Below are 19,600 nucleotides of genomic sequence, written 5' to 3' on the forward strand. Positions count from 1 at the left end.
ATTTGTCTGTCAATGATAATTAACGAATCGATCCATTCGTCTTCGTTAGTGATTAAATTAGCTGAATAGTTTCTAATGAAAATAACATTATTTCTACATTGTTTTAAATTCGTTTAGTTTAACTGCGTAAAATATTCAAATTTCAAAGTAAAATTTAATGTAAACGCGTAATATTTAATATGTCATTTGTACGACCACTACTACTAATGTTTACGTACGATAAGAGATAAATTTGCCAGTCTTTTACTTGGTAGAAACATTTTCAAATATTTTAGAATTACAAATGTATTTTTTCAATTGTGTTTTAATATAAAATAGTGTTAATTTGAAATGTTCATTTTATTCTAGATCAAAACTAGCACTTGGGTGTTTGAGACACTCTAACGGCCGTATTGGCAACTGCAATCAACGAGTGCTCTTGTACTAAAAACAAAGCCAATGGAAATCGGTTAACTTCTTACTCTAACTCTCGATGGTTAGTTAATTTTTGTAAATTTTATACACCCACAAATCTTTGTTTCTCCAGTAGATTTCTTCGATTAATAAACCAGTAATGTTTTTGGCTGCCTTCGTCGGCGATTTTCACATTTTGGAACATCGACCAAAAAAGTGTTTTTACTCGTTTATTAATCAAAGAAATTATTCTGCCGGGGAAAAAACGTTTCTGGTATTTTATACCGATACTCCGCTTGCCAGCTTAGTAGATTTAAAAAATTATTTTTAAAATATGATTATAGATTTAAATTTTAATTGGACAGCGATTTGAAAAATTTACACCTATAAATTCCCACTGTCAACTGTCCGTCCAACTTTCTTTAATTTCAACAATGGAGTTAGACGGATGAAAGACGAGACCAGATATAAAAACCTTAGAGGTAGGAGGCCCCGATTGGCTATACGCAAACCACAAGTCGTATTATTCCCATTCAAAAATTTTCCCCCGAAATGTGTTAGGTAGACGACCGGCACGGCTGTATTGTTAAAAGAACAGTACGACGTACGGGGGCAATCCGCTACTAATTTGAGGTGAAAAGCTTGTATTTTACATTAAATAATTTAAAAATATGATTTAAAACGCTCGTTTTCTTTCTGTTTGTTTATTATTAAGCTATTTTACTTAATCGCGCGCTGTTTTATCCATCTCGGTTCGTTTCAAAAATATATAGGCCTATATAAATAGATGCAATTTTTCTTTAATTCCGCACGAGTTTAGAACGAAGACTGAATTATCTTTGGAAAAAATACGAGCGTAAGAACACGAAATAGATGCAAAATTAGGATGCGGATTGGCCACAACTCTATATTTTATGTTTTTATATTTGTCGCGATAAGTTTAATTATTTGGCCATGCTTGGGAAAGAAGTGTCTGATAAAAACAAAACAATTTATAATAAAATATGTCACAGATGCGGTACGCGCGTGTGTAGAAAGTAATTTAACCGATTTTAAATGTCAAAAAACTTAATAATTATTATTAAATCGAAGTCTTTTAAATTATAAATGTGTTAATTTTATTTCACTTTTTATAATTTTGCTTATTTTTTAATTCAATTTAAACATTTTGTATTGTTGGAACTATAGGTATGAAGACGGAGCGTTGTTAATAAAGATAAATATAAAGTAAAAGTGGTAAAAATCGATAATAATAAATATTTTTTGCAAGTGTAATATACGCAAAGTTTGGACTTAGATAAAACTCAAACGAGTCTAAATCAAAATCTGTACACGTTAACGACGCGAAACGACCAAAATTAAATCAAAAAAAAAACTATAAATTAACCGAGATCACACTTAACTAAATTGAAACTTTCAGTGTATAATAAAATTTTTAAAGTATTTTCTTAATTTAATTAAAAATATAAAATGTAGTTTGTTATTGTATTATCAAACATTTTGATGGGGTTTCTTATTTTTTAAAGAAATAATACGAGACACTATCCGTACGGGGAGGAGATATAAAGAACAATAGGCGCGCAGCTGCACCGATTTAACTACCTGCGAGGTAATGATGCGGATGGAATCGTACACTGGCTTTCCTTTAATTCGCCGGATCAATCTATGTATTAGTTTGATCCGGGAGACCGGTGCTCCAGAACCGAGAGAAGTCTAAAAAATCTGATATATACTGAGGTGCAAATCTGTATTACCCGTATGGTAGACAGATATTATACTACTAAAATCATCTTTTGACCCTTTAAAAGATACGGGAGCGTATTTTAAATTTGGACGACTTTAATGCCAAGATTGTATCGAAGTATCGAAAAATTGTTATAGTATAATAATTTTGGCTGGTGTCTTTATAAGTGGCCAAATATTTTAAAATTTATATTCTTGTTAAAGTTTTCATAAACTATATGAAAATATGAATATTTATGATAAATATGTCTATTATATGGATCATTTTATTAGTTTTTAAACGTTGGTTTTGTCTGTAAAGATTTTATATTGTCGTTTTTTAGAATGTAATTAATTGGGTTTGATCAAAAATATATTAAAACTTCGGGTTGGCTCCATTTTTTAAATAATAGTTCGACTACTCCAAAGGATTTGGTTTCTAATTCTTAAAGCCTCGTCCCGCCAACCTATATCTTAGGGCCTCGTATTTTTACGGGTGGGAATATTTGGCGAAAGGGCCACGAATCTAAGTCCAGCCTGGTTAAACGTACCGAATCCGAAAGAATGTATTTGCGGCTTATTTCGATAGCTCGTTAATTTACGATTGTTCTCAAAATATATTAAAGAATACAATAACTTAAGTTAGATAAATTGCTATTATAGCAAAAGCATACTTTTAAGTAAAAAAGTCGACTTTTTTATATCTAATTCTTAAATGCCCGGCTCGTCCTATAAGACTGGAAGCCTGGAAGTTACGTCGATCTTCGTTTACTCTTTTACTGCTACAGCCAGGTGTCGAGTAAAGAGAAACGAATTCGAGTTATTTCGACGGTAAAGGACTATTGGACCGCTCCTCCCCATCAATTTAACTCGAATTCGTTCCTCCTTACTCACGCACCGCGCTTTACGCGTAAAAGAACAAACAGAGATCGACGTAACTCCCGTAGTTCCAGACTTACGGGACATCCTATTTTGATGCGTATTAATTAATGGGAAAAATATTAAAAAAGCATTTTTACGATTATCGTTACGTTATTATATTATTCCATTTAAGTAACCGAAACTCTAAATCACTGTTAAATGTGGCACCGATCGCCATCCTATATATACGACGTATAATCTATATTTACGATCCTACCAGATGAAGGGTGGTTACAAATCTTCCGTAGCCGTTAATGTACGAAGTAAAGGCATTAATTAGCGATTTGCGCCAAGAGAATCCGTGGAAAACTCGGTTTAATCTAGCAAATTCGATACCTTTTAGATAATGGCCAGTGTGTATTTGTCACCGGCGACATCAATTTTTTACGGCGGGTTTGACAGGGTTATTTTTTTGAAGCGCTTCTCCGTCGTATTAATATAGAGAAACAAAAACACGAGATTAGAGCCAACAAGCGGGAGACAAAACAGATATTAGCTCCCAGAAGACCGCAGTTCACGTCAGACCGACCGTAATGACCTACGACTTGAGGGAATAAGAATTCCCTTCGCTCATTTCGTGCGGTGGATTGATTCCGGCAGCGTTTGTACGGAAAGTTTTATATCCCGGACGAAAACCCAAGAAAATATTTGGCCCACAATGAAATATAAATTATTAAATAAGGAGATTTGGATAAAGAAAACGTTTTAATGGCGTCGTAAACGAAGATGATTAACATAAACAAAATCAATTGTGTAGAGACGGCCGGAGGAACACGATTTTAATTAAGCCCTATTGAGTGCGCGCGATAATTTACTGCGTCATATATTTCGCACGGTCTCTTTCAAGGGATTTTCCAAAAAGTCTTTAAAGGGTTGGATAGAGTTAAGCTTAAGTCATATTTACTACGGCTTAAATCGAACGACAGAATTAAATCCCGGTGGAACTCGACTGCCGAGAGTTGCCTGTAATTTATATAGGAAGTTGAATGTGGCATTCTGAAACGGAAGGGGTTAAGCTGTCGAATCGTTTATCACTCCACTCGGTCGGTAATGAAGTCTCCGAGTGATTGCCAGAAAATGGCCGTAATTAAGTGGATACGAGACTCGACTCGGAATTTACTCCGCTTAAAAAAAGAATTCCTCTTTAATCTTTCTTTAGGGCACTTAAAGCGAAGAAAGCGACCCGACCACCGTCCAAACTTTCGATCTGTCCGCTAATTGTATCGATCGGCGCGCGCTTCTCGCGTATAACGCGCACCATCCGCGTTAGTAAATGCGTTGCGTGGATCAAAAATCCACATTTATCATCCAGGGAAAATAGGGAAAAAAATTTCGTCGGTAGTCAGTTTAGCTATTACTGTAATTTGGTCGTGTGAGTAATCCGTCACCGCGTCAACCCTTGCTGCAGCTTTCATACACCTCACTTGCCACCAATTCCGTTGTCCGGGCGATGTAAATGCTTGGTTGAACCTTTCGTTGATCAACTAATATAGATTTATTCGATTAGTTTTTCCATACAACAATTCCCCAAATGTATGTCGCTAATAATTAATCCGCCTCTTATTAAATTAAACGAAAAGTTAACTTTCTTAAATTTAATATCGATAAGCCTTTAAATAAAGATACGATTAATCTATTTATGCGAAGAAAAAGCGTAAAAGTATATTTAAACCGTGATTCTTTTTAGAATTTTCGAAGGAAGTTCCTCTTACAACGTAGATAACAATAAAAGAAATACTTGGAAAGGCCCGGTGGGATGGCGCGCTGGCCCCTTGTCGTTCCGTCCGTATTATACTTTAACCTTTCGCTCCGATATTATCGTAACCGCGGCCTTTTATTTGTATTTATTTAATATCGGAATTTGTTTAATTACGTTTAACGAATTTATACGCGGCCGATACGCGATAATTATTCGTTGTTAAGAGAACGTAATTTCGATTGTTTTAGTCGATTCGTTCGACTAATTCGTCGCGCGATTAAGTTTACTTAACCCGAAAAATGAGAAGTTCTAATCGAATCTTTAAGATTTATCGTCCGCCTAAAGCTAAAATATTGGATGGGAAAATTCCCAGCCTTTGTAATACGTCGGTTGGACCTTCCTATTGTGACGAGGACGTAACTTGTTGCTTTTCCCAGTTTTTATCGGGATTTAAAAAAAAATGCTTTTTTGTTGTAAATTTCGAAATATAAACTTTAATGAAAATATCTTCATAAAATAAGTCGTAATTGTAGTTTAGTAAATCATTTTACACGCGTCCAAAGACAGCCGATTATATATAAAAAATCGATATAGGCCCTAAATAGATTAAATATTTCTAATTTTATTCGGATTTTTTTAACAGTTTAATCTCGAAGATTACTTGATTTTTGTGTAAAAATAATTTTCAAACCGTATATCTTGGATCTATCCTACTGGCAAAAAGGGCCCCACCGATAGAGAGGGTCTCGAGCCAATCTTTTGTAAGAAAATATTCCTCCCGAAGAAGAAAAACGTCCGAAGTCGACGCCGTACGCCGGGCCCCCTAATTCGAGTATGCCCGGGCCCCGCCAAGTTATAACGCGTCGCCGTATTCAAAGAAGGAAATCGAAGCTTTCTTTAATTTGAAGCGCGGGATTCGAACCCCTATTCTTTTACTTGATTGTTCGGTGGTATATTAAATACGCGTATAAATAAGCAATAATATTGTACCAATTACACTTATATTTTCATTTTACCAGGAAATTTCCATTATTTATCCTAAATCGCGTATAAATCATTTAATCTTTGGTGGGCGGCGCATCCAAAATCGCTTGTTACCGCAACCCGGCACCGACCGAAAGCGTCGTTACGTAACGCGCCATGGAAGCCATCGGTAATTATAAATCAATTTTTCATTCCTCTCTCCACAATGATATATTTCCACTCGACGGAATAGATTTTCGCACGCGTGGACGACAAAAAATACAAAAAAATACAGTTCTTTGGGGTGAATTCGACGTCGTCCAGTCACGTGCCGCGGACGGTCATTAAACCGTTTGGCGCCTCATTTAAATGGAACACCGACTAAACACACGCGAGCTAATCGCACGTAAAGCCTTTTCTTAAATGTTAAAAAACGCTCGGGTCCCTTCTCCGTTTGATTGGGGGAAGGTCTATCTGTCATTGTGCGGTCACAACACTCCACCGTATTCTCCCATTCATCCTTCCTACCAGTTACGTGTTGCATTTTCGAATAACTTTCTAATGGTGATGAGTCTGGATGCCACACAATACCTACGTCCTATTTTGTAAAGTGCCGTTCAATCATCCACCGCGTTTCTTTATTTAATATCTTTTTTAATGTTGTCGCTCTTAAATTAATACGTCGCCATTAATTTTGGCCAAACGTTAAAATTGCGCCAGTTAAATGCGGATAGAAACGATGGCTAACTCGATATTTATCTTAATATTTCTTACGGAGAACAAAGTACATTTAGCGTACGAAATACTTCTATATACTTATAATCGGCGTTAGACTTATTGTCGCCACCCTAAACTGTAAGGTATACCGGGACCTTTCCCTCCCGGTAATAATAACGCGTGTAAAAGTGTCAAACTATACACTTAAAAATAAACAGAATCTATAGGCCCTCGATTTGAAAATTGCGGTCTTACGCTTACGCGCAAATCCCACCCCGCTTAAGTCGTACGAATTTCGATCTTATCATCGATGACTATAAAGCCATCGCCTACGGTAAAACCCGCGTAAACCGGACTCGCGCGGCGGTATGGAATATTTTTTCCGTTTTCAACAGGTTTTACTTTTAAACACAGAAAATCGGTGCTTTTCTTGCCGTTTAGGCCAGTTTCCCTTTAATTAAGGTTCCGTTTCGAACAATTTTTACCGTAAATAATTTCTGGACTATTTAATATATCCATCCTAATCCGTTTATCTACATTTAATTTCGTAATAAATCGTCATTAAAATAAACGTAACATTAAAAATTAAATTTTAAAAAATTCTTTATGTATGAAATAATGAGATTTTCTGTATTATTTTTTCCTTGAAAATTTTAATAATTTACAATCGATTAACGTGTAATTTTATTTCCCACGAAACCGGTAGATAAATAATTTAAAGCGTTGTTAATTTATTCTATCTTCATTGTAATTACTTACAGTTTTGCTAGATTCTACCTCGAAATGACGTTATTGTCACATTTTCTCTTAAGTAAGCTGTAATATTCCTCTCTGTATACATTGATTGTCGTGGAAAACTATTTTAATTAATAAATTCGTCCCATAACTATCGATACCGCGTAAGTTTTCGCAACGGAGAGCGAATAGGGTCAATCCTCGGAACGACGGACACTAAGGGGAACGTTAAAAGCGGCCGTTGTTCGGAGGTTAAGCGTTTACGTACTAAAAGTAAATCTTTTGATTCTTTCGTAAATTATGCTTTAGAAAAATGTGGCCTTCCGTCTTAACGATTTACCAATTTGGGCGGCTCTCCTTTCTTTTTACGGGTTCCGTTTTAGACGGATTTTTGCAGTAAAGATAAAGTTTTACTAGTTATTTACTACTTTTATTTATTTGTATTTACGTAATAAACTTTAAGGAGAATTTAACAAAATAAATTCGAAACTCTTAAAAAATATCTTAAATACTTTTTAAAAATTCTTAGTCCTTAAATATCCTAAAAACCAGGCCGGGTCTGTATGCCGGATAAACGAGCCGCGGCTTAGGGCCCGCCTATACCATCTATACTTTAGGACCTCATTTTTACGTCAAAGGGGGGAAGGACGTGGTATATATACCACGTCCTTCGTATATATATTCCTCTCTATCTATATTATAGTTTAGGACTCTAACGAGTCTAAATCCAGCCCCCCGCCTAGAACTTTCGATTGATGTCGACTTTTCATCTTCGACAAAGCGTTCCTCCTTCGTACACTGCCCATTATTGTTTGGCCAAGACCAAACAATAATGGACGGTGTATATTATATTTAAACCGTCTTTAAGAATAAAACCGGGCCCTAAGTTCTAGATTATAGCAATTAAATTTACCTTAATCGTCGAAGCGGAATTAAAGTTGTCGGCCACTAAACGTAGCTTTCTTCCTACTTCGTTAACTTTGCTTTTACCATCGGCTAAACATTCTTTTAATAAATCTGGCAAATTACTAGCATCTAAAACATTATAGAAGGATATAATTTAGTTAAAATACTACGTAAAATTGTATAATAATTAATGGTCGCATCTCACCCGCACTCGGAGAAGACGAGACTAGATCCATCTTATCATTCGACATCCCGAAAGTGTGGTTAGATCGTCCCACGTGTTGGTGTTGCGTCACGCGTTGGTTAAAAGAGCGCACGCGTGGAGGGGTCCAATGGGAGGAGCGCCCGTACCAATCCAAGAATTGGATGTTTTGGAATATGGCTTCATTAACCCTTACTTCCATCTAATCAATCAAATCTGTGGTGGATGGGGATTACCGAGATATGTTGAATACAGAAGGGACATTAGTGCGGATCTCGATTGATCAATCACTTTGTCTTACGCGAAAATGCTATTCTCTTTGATTGAATGCCCGCTTTTGCCATTGTCGCTCCAATTAAAAAATATCGTAAACTTCTTTAACGTTTAAAACGCATTTAAAATGCGCGCTAAACTGGGAAAAACTCCGCTATTTTTACTAAACTCTCGTAAACATCCATTTTTGACCCCAAAATTGTATTTAATTAATAAAGAAAACACTGTTTTCACCGCTTAAAACTGCAAATGTAACGTCTTACGCGCGCTCTAACTTAACCTTTGACCTCTCTAACCACCTTTACCCCTTATTACTTAAAATTTTTATTTGGCATATTTTAAATGCCTGTTTGAGACGTACGCGGTATATATCCGCTACCGGGTTTATCGAATGCTGGCCGAGACTACCGTTGGACCCGGCATACCGCTTAATAACGAGGTAGATTAGTTCCTCTTTCGCTAACAAAATTAATAATACAGAAATTAATCGCCCGAATAATTCCTTCCAACCCGAATAGATACGACGGTTCTTCGGTAACGAGCATTTATATATGTAAGAATTATTAAATAAATAGGAGACTCCGGCGGTATGGCGTTTCCTTCCCGTCTGGAGCTTGACCAAAACAGATTTTTTTTAAAGAAAAAAGTTTAAAATTATATAAGTTAACTTTTAGAAAAACTAAAAATTCACCTGAATAATAAATAAAAGGGCGCCAATTAAATAAGTATTAATAATTGTGTTAATTACGTTTTAAAATCGACTTTATAACGCTCCAAAGAGCGCCTAACGAAGCGCAAAATCGACGATATTTATTTGCCAAATTAATTGATAATTAAAGCCAACTCGATAATAAATAAATCTGCATGGAATTATTGTCGTATCTTTTATTAACTAAAGCGCGATTGCATTCCCACTTAGCGGGAGATGCGTCCAAGTTTGTCGCGCTCGATGGTCGAGGATTTTTCTTATTTTATATAATAGTTTGGTAGTAAATATCTTAAGTAAGCTGTAATATTCCTCTCTGTATACATTGATTGTCATCGAAAACTATTTTAATTAATAAATTCGTCCCATAACTATCGATACCGCGTAAGTTTTCGCAACGGAGAGCGAATAGGGTCAAACCTCCGAACGACGGACACTAAGGGGAACGTTAAAAGCGGCCGTTGTTCGGAGGTTAAGCGTTTACGTACTAAAAGTAAATCTTTTGATTCTTTCGTAAATTATGCTTTAGAAAAATGTGGCCTTCCGTCTTAACGATTTACCAATTTGGGCGGCTCTCCTTTCTTTTTACGGGTTCCGTTTTAGACGGATTTTTGCAGTAAAGATAAAGTTTTACTAGTTATTTACTACTTTTATTTATTTGTATTTACGTAATAAACTTTAAGGAGAATTTAACAAAATAAATTCGAAACTCTTAAAAAATATCTTAAATACTTTTTAAAAATTCTTAGTCCTTAAATATCCTAAAAACCAGGCCGGGTCTGTATGCCGGATAAACGAGTCGCGGCTTAGGGCCCGACTTTACCATCTATACTTTAGGACCTCATTTTTACGTCAAAGGGGAGAAGGACGTGGTATATATACCACGTCCTTCGTATATATATTCCTCTCTATCTATATTATAGTTTAGGACTCTAACGAGTCTAAATCCAGCCCCCCGCCTAGAACTTTCGATTGATGTCGACTTTTCATCTTCGACAAAGCGTTCCTCCTTCGTACACTGCCCATTATTGTTTGGCCAAGACCAAACAATAATGGACGGTGTATATTATATTTAAACCGTCTTTAAGAATAAAACCGGGCCCTAAGTTCTAGATTATAGCAATTAAATTTACCTTAATCGTCGAAGCGGAATTAAAGTTGTCGGCCACTAAACGTAGCTTTCTTCCTACTTCGTTAACTTTGCTTTTACCATCGGCTAAACATTCTTTTAATAAATCTGGCAAATTACTAGCATCTAAAACATTATAGAAGGATATAATTTAGTTAAAATACTACGTAAAATTGTATAATAATTNATATTCTCTTTGAACCGGGCTTTATTTTAAAGCAAAAATGTTTCTTATCGGTGAATTTTTTTTATTTTGGAAATTTATTGACGACGTAAGTGACGATTCGGTTCGATTCCTCGCTTCGTTTTAAATATAAATTTTAAAATTAAATGGAGCTTTAACTTCGTTAATAGACGAAGCCAAATAATATTTTACCTATTGTAACGCCGTAGTTTTTCCATTTTTACCACGGCCCGGCCAGCCTTTAGCGGCCGAACCACCGAACGCGGGCAGTCGGTGGCGGGTCGGGTTTGCCTCGAAAACCCTCCTGAAAGTCCTTTGGCCAATCGCCCACGCGTTTCGTGGCTGTATTCGATCGAATTAAAACCGATTAAACTTATTATTCCCCTAAACAACCTTATTAATACTGGTGTTACTGTTAAATTTTATGTACTACGTAATTTTATAATTCTCGTCGTAGATCTTTCGCCGAGACTATTTTCATTCGCTATTAACAGCGTTTTCCCGTACAGTCCACGTACGGTACATCGAGCTATTTGTTCAAAATATATTGGCTAAAGAGTCCCGCTCTACCCTCGGGCCTGACGCCAGCCTTACAGGACTCGCGCCAGCCGTCACCCGAATTAATTGTTTGGAACACAAATTTACGCAAAATTTCATTTTATGCGGTATTTGCCGACCAAATCGAGCGTAAAACAAGATCATAATTTAGGGTTTTTTGATCTTTTATTTTGCTCTTTCTACGCTACGGGCCTAGAGGACCTTTTTCTTCGGTACTGGCGGTGGGCTCGTCCAGGCTGGCGATAGGAGCGGCCGGATGGGCCTGACTTATCCGGTACTTATAAGTACCGGATAAGTCAGATATAAGTATAAGTCAGGATGTCCGGATAAGTCAGATATAAGTCAGTTATAAGTAGCGGATAAGAATTTTTCATTAGTTATAAGTTATAACTGATGAAAAATTCTTAGATCGATTATCCCGAATTCGATTCCGGATTCCTCGTAGATGGTACCGCATTCGTATTCTGAAGTCCCGTATCTATCTTATTTCCATTTCTGTGGACAACGAGAGACATTTAACGCAGTGTACAAATATGACGAAGATTCGGACGATAATCGAAATTTCCCATCCATCTACCTAATTGTAAAGTCTCTTTGAAACTGAAAAGTTCGAAACGCCGTAGTTCGGTGGCGCGCCGTCATTAGAAGCGGTGGGTACGGCGCTTCCCTCGTATTTTCTAAAAAGTAAATACGTATTAATTTTAATTATACGAAAATAATGGCGCATTATTTTATTATAACCGCATTACGTATCTTATTACAAATTTCTATACTACGCGTGAAAAAAAGATAAGATCACTATCGAGTATTCGAATATTAGTGGCGGAGTAGCGGAGTGGAAGCGCCGTATCGTCGGCATCCGAAAAGCCGGATTGGCGCGTTCGCTTTACGGAGCGCCGATCTCACCCGGTTTAGCCGGCCGAAGCCTAGCACCTCGGGTGGACGCTACGCGTATACCGCATCCGATTCTATCCGGGACCGGTTCCTGGCCCGATTACGCCAATCGCCAGTAGATTTATAACTTAAGTCCGCCGATAAGAATTTACCCGTATGTTTTTACCATATTTTTCTCTATAGTCGACGGGAGTTTTAAAAAAAATCCGTTAAAATATTCGATATATTTATTCCGCTCTGCGATTTATATTACTGGCGGATTTCGACGTTAAACCGGCGATATTACGATTTCGTACATCCCATCTTTAAGGGGATGTAGAAAAAAACGTGTACAATTCTCGTATAATGTTAAAAAATTAACCGTTACTTCGAATGAACGAGAGAGACGCGCCAGGTACAGAAAAAGCTCTAGAATTTATTTTCTTTAAATTTACGATTTACGTATCCGTTTGTCATAAAAATTTGTCTTTCCACTTTTTCCCGAGACTACGAATATTCGAGATCGACTTACTTCTACTTAAGAAGTATAGGTAACCCCCGTATAACACGGGTGTTACGTTCCAAAAAATTGCCGTGTTACGCGAATCCGTGTTATACGAAACAAAGAACTAGTGCGAAAAGGGAGGTTAGGTTCCAAAAATTAAAAAACACGCTGTTAAATCCTTATTTAAATCCTTATTATTCATTTATTCATAGGTAAAATATTTATTATTTAAGTAAATATTTTACCAGAGGATTATTAATCCTATAAGATGATCTCGGCGTGAGCATCGTCGACTGGTAACAGTTTGCGGTGCGTTCGTTAACAGCGGTCGCTCCGCCACGGGAGCGCGCTGCCGTTTGTAGGCACTTAGGAACGACGGTGAAAGAAAGATGGCGGCGCCCGCCCTATCGATAGTATCGTGATGGAGGAATCTATAATTCTAAAATGAGCTTTTAGAGACAAAAGAAGAGTCCCGGTTGTAAAATTTAACCATTAATTAAATGGATTATTTGTTGAAAGAGCATTCGAAGTAGGATGTAATAACGGAGGTAATTATATCGAACTCGTTTATTTATTAAGTACGTCGGATAAATAATCTATTAAAAATACATTTAAAGAAAGAATTAACCGATTGCCCCGGAAGTCGGCTTCTTATAGAAACAGCTTCCCTATCGTCGAATGTCACGGCACGCTACTGCTAATTGTAAAGTCTCTTCGAAACTGAAAAGTTGGAAACGCCGTAGTTGATTTTAATGCAGTAGTGAAGCGTCACGTAAGTATACTTTTTTTAAAACCTATTCATTGGATGAGGCGTTAACCGCGGTGGTGACTACTGTACTTTAGAATTTGGTTTACTTCTTACACCCTTATAAAAGGAGATACGGTATAAACGACAGTCTTATATAAAAATAAAAGGAAACTGTAAAAGTTTATTGTTAATTAATACATTTATTCTGAAAACTCTGTTTCCAAAAATTTGGCTTAGAAAGTTAACGCATTTTATTATTTTAGATTTGAAATGAATCGTTTATTTTTTTACTCGATTAATTGCATCTTTCGCCACCGTAAAAATGCTTTTATTTAGTACACACTACGCAATTTAGCCGTTTTCCTTCGTAATTATCGCAAGCGAGAATTCCGCAAGAAGCGGTAACGCGTTTAAAGGGCATTTCTATATTATTTCCACGATTCATACACAAGTACGTTCCAGCTTCCACTAATTCGCCTTCGTACTCGTAAGTCCAACCTTCGGGGCATTCTTTTCTTCCCGCTTGAACAAACGTAACGGTTCTATTAATCGCGTTGCACAAAGAACATTTAACATCGGATATAATTGGATTAAATTTGGATGAAGCAATTTTCGCATCTTCTAGATAATTATCCGATGGAAGGCAGAAGGAATCTTTCTCCGTCGTCGCCATAACTCCGGAATACGACGTCTCCACTCCGGGATTTTCGCAATCTTCTTGCCCCCAGTTAATATATTTTGCGCCCCCCAAGTCTGATCGAATTTCTATTAATACAGAAAACGAAAACTATAATGTATAATTTATTAATCGTAAAACATGCGATTTAATATTGTTATTAACGTACCTGGGTATTCTGTTTCCTGTGTTAAAAATAAATAAATTTATAATTAGTCGGCTGTTATATTAATTTCTTAAAGTATAAAATTCTGTAAATATTTATATGTAATATTTATTGGCGGTTTTAGATTTAACGAGGCTTTACATTAGTTTTATATACCATATATAAAGTTTTACCAGATCCTCGGTCTTACCTAGGTCCTCAGAAATTTTTAATGGCGGGCCTGTCCCCAATGTGTTGGGTCTTCTCCCTCGTCACCCGGCCACCTCCATTTTCTAACTCTTTCCGTTCTGTGGGCGCTAAGAAGGTCATTTTTAGCAACCCCGTTATGGATTGGGCCGGACCGGACCAGATCCACCCGATGGCGAGGGACTGGCCCGGCCCGAAAAATTCCTGCGGGTTTTCGTTCCGTTCGGATTTGATTCCGGGTCTCCCAGACCGCCATTTTAACTCCTGGGCCACGCGGTCGTTCTATCACCTCCATTGTGTGCACCGCCACTGGCGGAGTGGATAACGTCACCGAATATTGGTAGTTGGTGGCTGGTTCGCGCCTGACAAACGGGCTAGCAACGTGGAGTTAACCGGGGTTTCCTCGCTTATTTAACACCTAAATTGAGGCCAGTTTCCCCTAGAAAATCCTATCGGGAAGCGCCTCCGCGACTTAACGCTTAAGTGTCGTGTTGCCTTATCACATTAATTCGTACCTGTCGGGTTTGATGTTTAGTGAAACCCTAGCATCGATTACCTATCCCTAAAACCGCCACTTGTTATAATTCAGTAAAAAAAAGTACTAACCAGTTCACTTTTAAGCCGTCGGAATTGACGTAGATATTTATCCGGAAGCGACGAATCGTCTCCCTGATAGAGCTGAAAAGCCGATTGAAACTGCTCGGTTCTTCCAGAAGACGATGTATCTAAATCGGAGATGGTTTGGCGAAATTGTTCCATAATATTTTGAATTTTTGCTCTAAATCGATTGATCTGTCGTAAAACAAATATATTTGATAAGCCGTAGTGAAATTTAAAATATTAATTAAATCGAAGTTACCGATTGGAAGAATTTAGGCGGTTGCAATGGAGGAATCTTCGATAACCAATCGGCCAGACTTTGTTCTGTAGCCAGGAGGTCGTCTAATTGAACTTCTAAACGTTCCATATACGGCTCTAAAATACTTTAAACGCGAAAACAAAGTTTCATACGTAAAGAAATAGCGTTGAAAATTTGCATTTAAGCTTACATGTTATGCGACTCCGGAGGGAAGAAAGTATCCAAGAAGCTCAGTGGATATAGCTCCATTGTTAAAGGAACTCCTAATCCGTCGTTGATATCTTTGACGTGTTGGGGAAAGTTACTTACTATTTCCATAAGGCCTTTCAAGGTTCTCGGTATTCCGTGAACGGGTACCGTAGCGTAATAATTAATTTCCATGGATGCGGTCCCTTTAAGATCCTCTTGTAACTTGCTTAATTTTCCTTCAGAAATTATTAAAATATAAACTGTAGATTATATCTATAACAGATACCACATACTGTGATAAGCCGTTGATCGGAAAAAAAATATGTTACCAATAATATTGAAATACAGTAGAACCTCGATTATCCGCCCTAATTGGGGACTGGGGTTGGTCGGATAATTGAAAAGTCGGATAACCGAAAAGTATGAAAAAATCCATTATTAGTGTAGTATATTATTATATCCCATGTAATTAGTATATTAGTATATCGCTATTAACCTACTTCGCGTTGAATTTTCATCGATGTTAAGCCTAACAAAAATTTTCTAAAATAATAATCGTCGCTATTGTATCGTTAAAAATTAGAAAATTAAGCCTCGTTTAAATACTGGCTCCCTTTCACGGTCGAATGAGTGTTGCCAGCTAAAACACGTGAAAATAATATTAAAGTAGCCAAGACATAGCCAAATATTGTAGCGCCACATCACTAGCGGACATTTGAAATTTGCCGACTAGGACGGTCGGTTAACCGAGGGATCGGTTGATCGGGGGGCGGATAATCGAGGTTCTACTGTATTCACATTATAGAGTAATATTAATTCATAACTAGTTTAACAATATAAAAATGTAGACTAATTTTTTATCTATAAAGTATACAACATAAGTATACTTAGTTATAGAACGTTATAAATATTTATTATAACTTCATATACGAAAAAAATTTTTTCCATCTCGTGGAAAAGGTCCGTTTACGGGGCCTTTTTTCCATTAAAAGGCCCTCAAAGCCGGCCTTTTTTCTTATTAGGTCCCGTAAGAAGGCCTTTTTCCATATTCATCACAGATTTGTCTAGATTCACAACGGTGCAGTTGGGTGGAGAGGAACAGGGAGAATCCGGACAGACTACCCCCGAAAAATTCCTGAGGTTTTGCGACTGTCAATCCCGACCGATTCTCCCAGAGAGGTAAGCCGACCTCTCAACCGCTTCGATTACGCGACCTTAAAATGTAAATTATAAATTTCTAATAAGATCTTCTTACCTTGTATATTAGCATCGAAACTGCCACCGACTTGAAGTTCTCCCTGAACGTGCGCCTGTATTTTTTCTTTATCCTCCTCTTTTTCCGCTTTAAATACTAAAGACGCTATTAAATCTCCTCCGTAAGTAATACTTCGACAAAAATGCGTACCCAAAGTTTTAAAATTTCTCCAGTTGGATAAAGGTTTGATCCTCGAATGCAAGGTCTTAGTTACCTGAGGTTTCGTAAAATGAAACGATTCTATTAACATAAACGCGGATTAAGAAGAGTATTTTAAGTAAACTTACAGTTTCGTAATGTACTCGAATTAGTATTTCTGTAGATCTACTGCGTTTTGAAGTATCCCGTAAATAACTGCCCCCTCCACTAATCTTCATCCCCAGACCTTTAATCTTCAACGATAAACTTCCGGAGACGTCTAAAAGATTTTTAGCTTCGTTCGATCTTCCGACTAACGTGTAACGAGAATTGGCATTATAATTATTTATAGTCTGAAATAAATTAAAATAAACTTTAGAATTACGTAAGGTATTTTAAAATATTTATAATTATTTACTTACCAAAACATTATTTACGTCTTCTTTTGAGAATATATCGACTCCCGTTACGTGTTTTCCAATGTCGTACGTTCTTCCAAGCAACATGGGTAGCATGTAGAGCGTAACGATAGCCATTCTGCCAGTACTTTAATACAGATATTTTATAACTAAAGTTTTCACATTATCCTGTAAAAAAGTCTTACGTTTAAATAGCATTTAAATTAAATAATAATTTGGTTATCTTCGACCGCTTTACCTTCTATCGGCGAGTGCTTAGTGTAATCAACGGCGTGAAGCCATCTTTAAGTGCCAATACCTAAAGATTGCTTTGATATTTGGTATATAAGCCTGTGATTATCTATTGCGTTATATTATTAAGTTAGATTTAAATATTAAAGTTTTTTACATTCTATTTTAAACTTTTCTTTAGTTTAAATAAAATAATTTTTTAGAATAAATTTCCAAATACGATTTGATAAATTAATTCAAATTGTGTAAGTGTTGTCTCTTGTGGGGTTAAACCATTTCATCACTTTTGATTTCTACGTGTTGTTTTTTCATGTAGATCGTATAACCGAAGACAATTATAACTAAAATATTCGTTTTGAGCTTTTAAGTCTTTCCGCCCTATGGGCACTAAGGGGCCTTTTTTCAGCCCGTCGGGGGTTTGGCCAGGCCGGCAATAGGGAGGCCGGGCGATGAGGGACCAGACTCGATTTTTCCGGGACGAATCATCTCCCAAAAATTCCCGGTGTTTTTTGACTCAGCCGGATTCGTTCCCGGACTCCCTGGAGTAGCCACCTCGAGCGTCCTGCCGGCTACGCTTTAAGCTTAACTCGAGTTGAGCGAATTAGGGGGTTTTCCACCCCGACATCTTCTCCACCCCGAAACCCGATAAACATTACAAATTTAGAATTTAATCACGGTTTGTATACATAAATGCGCTATATCGATGTATGCGGTGGGCTGGGCAATCTCCAACCTGGAAAAACACGACCAATAAAAGCGCGTGTTTTTAAGTTTTTAAGACATATTAAATGATTCTTTCTTAAATTACACAAAAAGTAAATATTAATTTAACGAAGGAATCTACTTTTAACACGACAAAATTTCTGAATTATTAATTAAATAAGCGAGACTAAACAACGTCGACGTGAGAAATAAAACGGCTCAACAGAATAACATACGAGTTACTTAACTTTCCCTTCCAAAGTTTAAAATCGCTGAATATTAAATATAAATCATTGGTTAACTTATACGTTAGATATAAAATTATTAACACTTACAATCGTCGAAAGTTTCGGCTGAATTTTTCCAAAGTAGATGTCGGAATTAACATTTGGAGACGAGATAAGATAATATTTTTATTATTTAGCAAATTTTATTCGACCATTTTCTCACTGTTTATCTCAAATGACAAATTAGTAATAATTCACCAAATATTGTAATCTCTTAGATTCAATTTGACATTATTTAATAAACTTACCAAAGACAAAAATATTTTTATTTTTAGTAAATATTCATAAACATATTTTGAATATTTAAAAAAAATTTCTATGGAAATAAATGCCACTAAGGCGCCCGTCTACCGCTCGGGAGAACCGGGTTCGAATCTGAATGGCCAGTTTCTTATATATTGACGGGCTCTCAAGAATGATCTCTCGCGAAATGCCTACAGTCAGTTCGGCCGGGTCAATAATGCGGGAAAAGTCCTATTTGCGCCCACGGGGCATAATTTTAAAAATTTTTACTTAATTGTTTAAAAATAACTAAAAAATATATATTTATTTTTGATAAAAATTCGTACAACAGAAATATTCTGTTACTAGATTTTCCTTTATGCAAATGGAAGCCCGAAAGTTTAGCGGCACAATTTGCTTAAATTCTATATATCGATTATCCATAAAAATGGCAATTTTATAGATTTGAATAATTTATGACCAATGTTTTCGAGATCCCATAAATACTCGAGCCAAATGGCTCGACTGGTCTTCTTTGATAAATTTTATTACAGGGTCTTTATCCTCAGTAATTTCAAAAGACGACCCTCCGATATTTTTACATTTTTGGTCTCGGGACCGCGAAACGTCGAGAAATACAAAAAGATTCGAGGGTAATTTCTGTATGTATGGGGAGGTTTGGGAAGAGGAGCACGTTTTTGTTGGCTCTCTTCGAAGCTTAAATTTTGAAAGCGCGCCATTCCCACGTAAAAAGTGCGTAGCGCCGTTAAATAAGAGAATGGAATTTAAAATAATTTTTTCATAAATATTATAAGATTTCGTCCTTCGCGAGATATACGAGATATAAAATAATTTAAAAGAAAGAATATATAAATGCGTATCGCTCATTCGTGGGAAATGCCCGTTAATACTTCTAATACGTGTACTGTACAGTACATTCATTACAAGCGCATCCCTTCGGATGTCTGTTTTTGTACGGAGACCTTTGAGTCGACCCGAATGGTCATTTATAATATAACGGCTTAAAATATACGTA

At 36.6% G+C, this 19,600-nt stretch overlaps 1 protein-coding gene across 2 annotated transcripts; it reads right to left on the reverse strand.

Annotated features, from left to right (window-relative positions):
* Positions 1-13,389: 13,389 nt before the first annotated feature.
* Positions 13,390-18,517, reverse strand: LOC111623831. Of its 2 annotated transcripts, none has more exons than XM_023366544.1 (9): positions 18,391-18,517; positions 17,126-17,249; positions 16,853-17,056; positions 16,566-16,779; positions 15,312-15,546; positions 15,122-15,245; positions 14,869-15,054; positions 14,080-14,095; positions 13,390-13,999 (listed from the first exon to the last, which is right to left on the reverse strand). In XM_023366544.1, exons 1-9 carry the CDS (start codon positions 18,441-18,443, stop codon positions 13,563-13,565), a joined length of 1,593 nt encoding a protein of 530 aa, XP_023222312.1. In that variant the 5' UTR covers positions 18,444-18,517; the 3' UTR covers positions 13,390-13,562. The 2 variants fall into 2 exon arrangements, with proteins under 2 accessions (XP_023222312.1, XP_023222313.1); XM_023366545.1 differs by having other exon boundaries at positions 16,853-17,016; positions 17,126-17,290; positions 18,391-18,424.
* Positions 18,518-19,600: the final 1,083 nt, after the last annotated feature.

The sequence above is a fragment of the Centruroides sculpturatus genome, unplaced genomic scaffold (assembly GCF_000671375.1).
Source record: "Centruroides sculpturatus isolate CEXI.00-Female unplaced genomic scaffold, Cexi_2.0 scaffold162, whole genome shotgun sequence".
Classification (NCBI taxonomy): Eukaryota; Metazoa; Arthropoda; class Arachnida; order Scorpiones; family Buthidae; genus Centruroides; species Centruroides sculpturatus.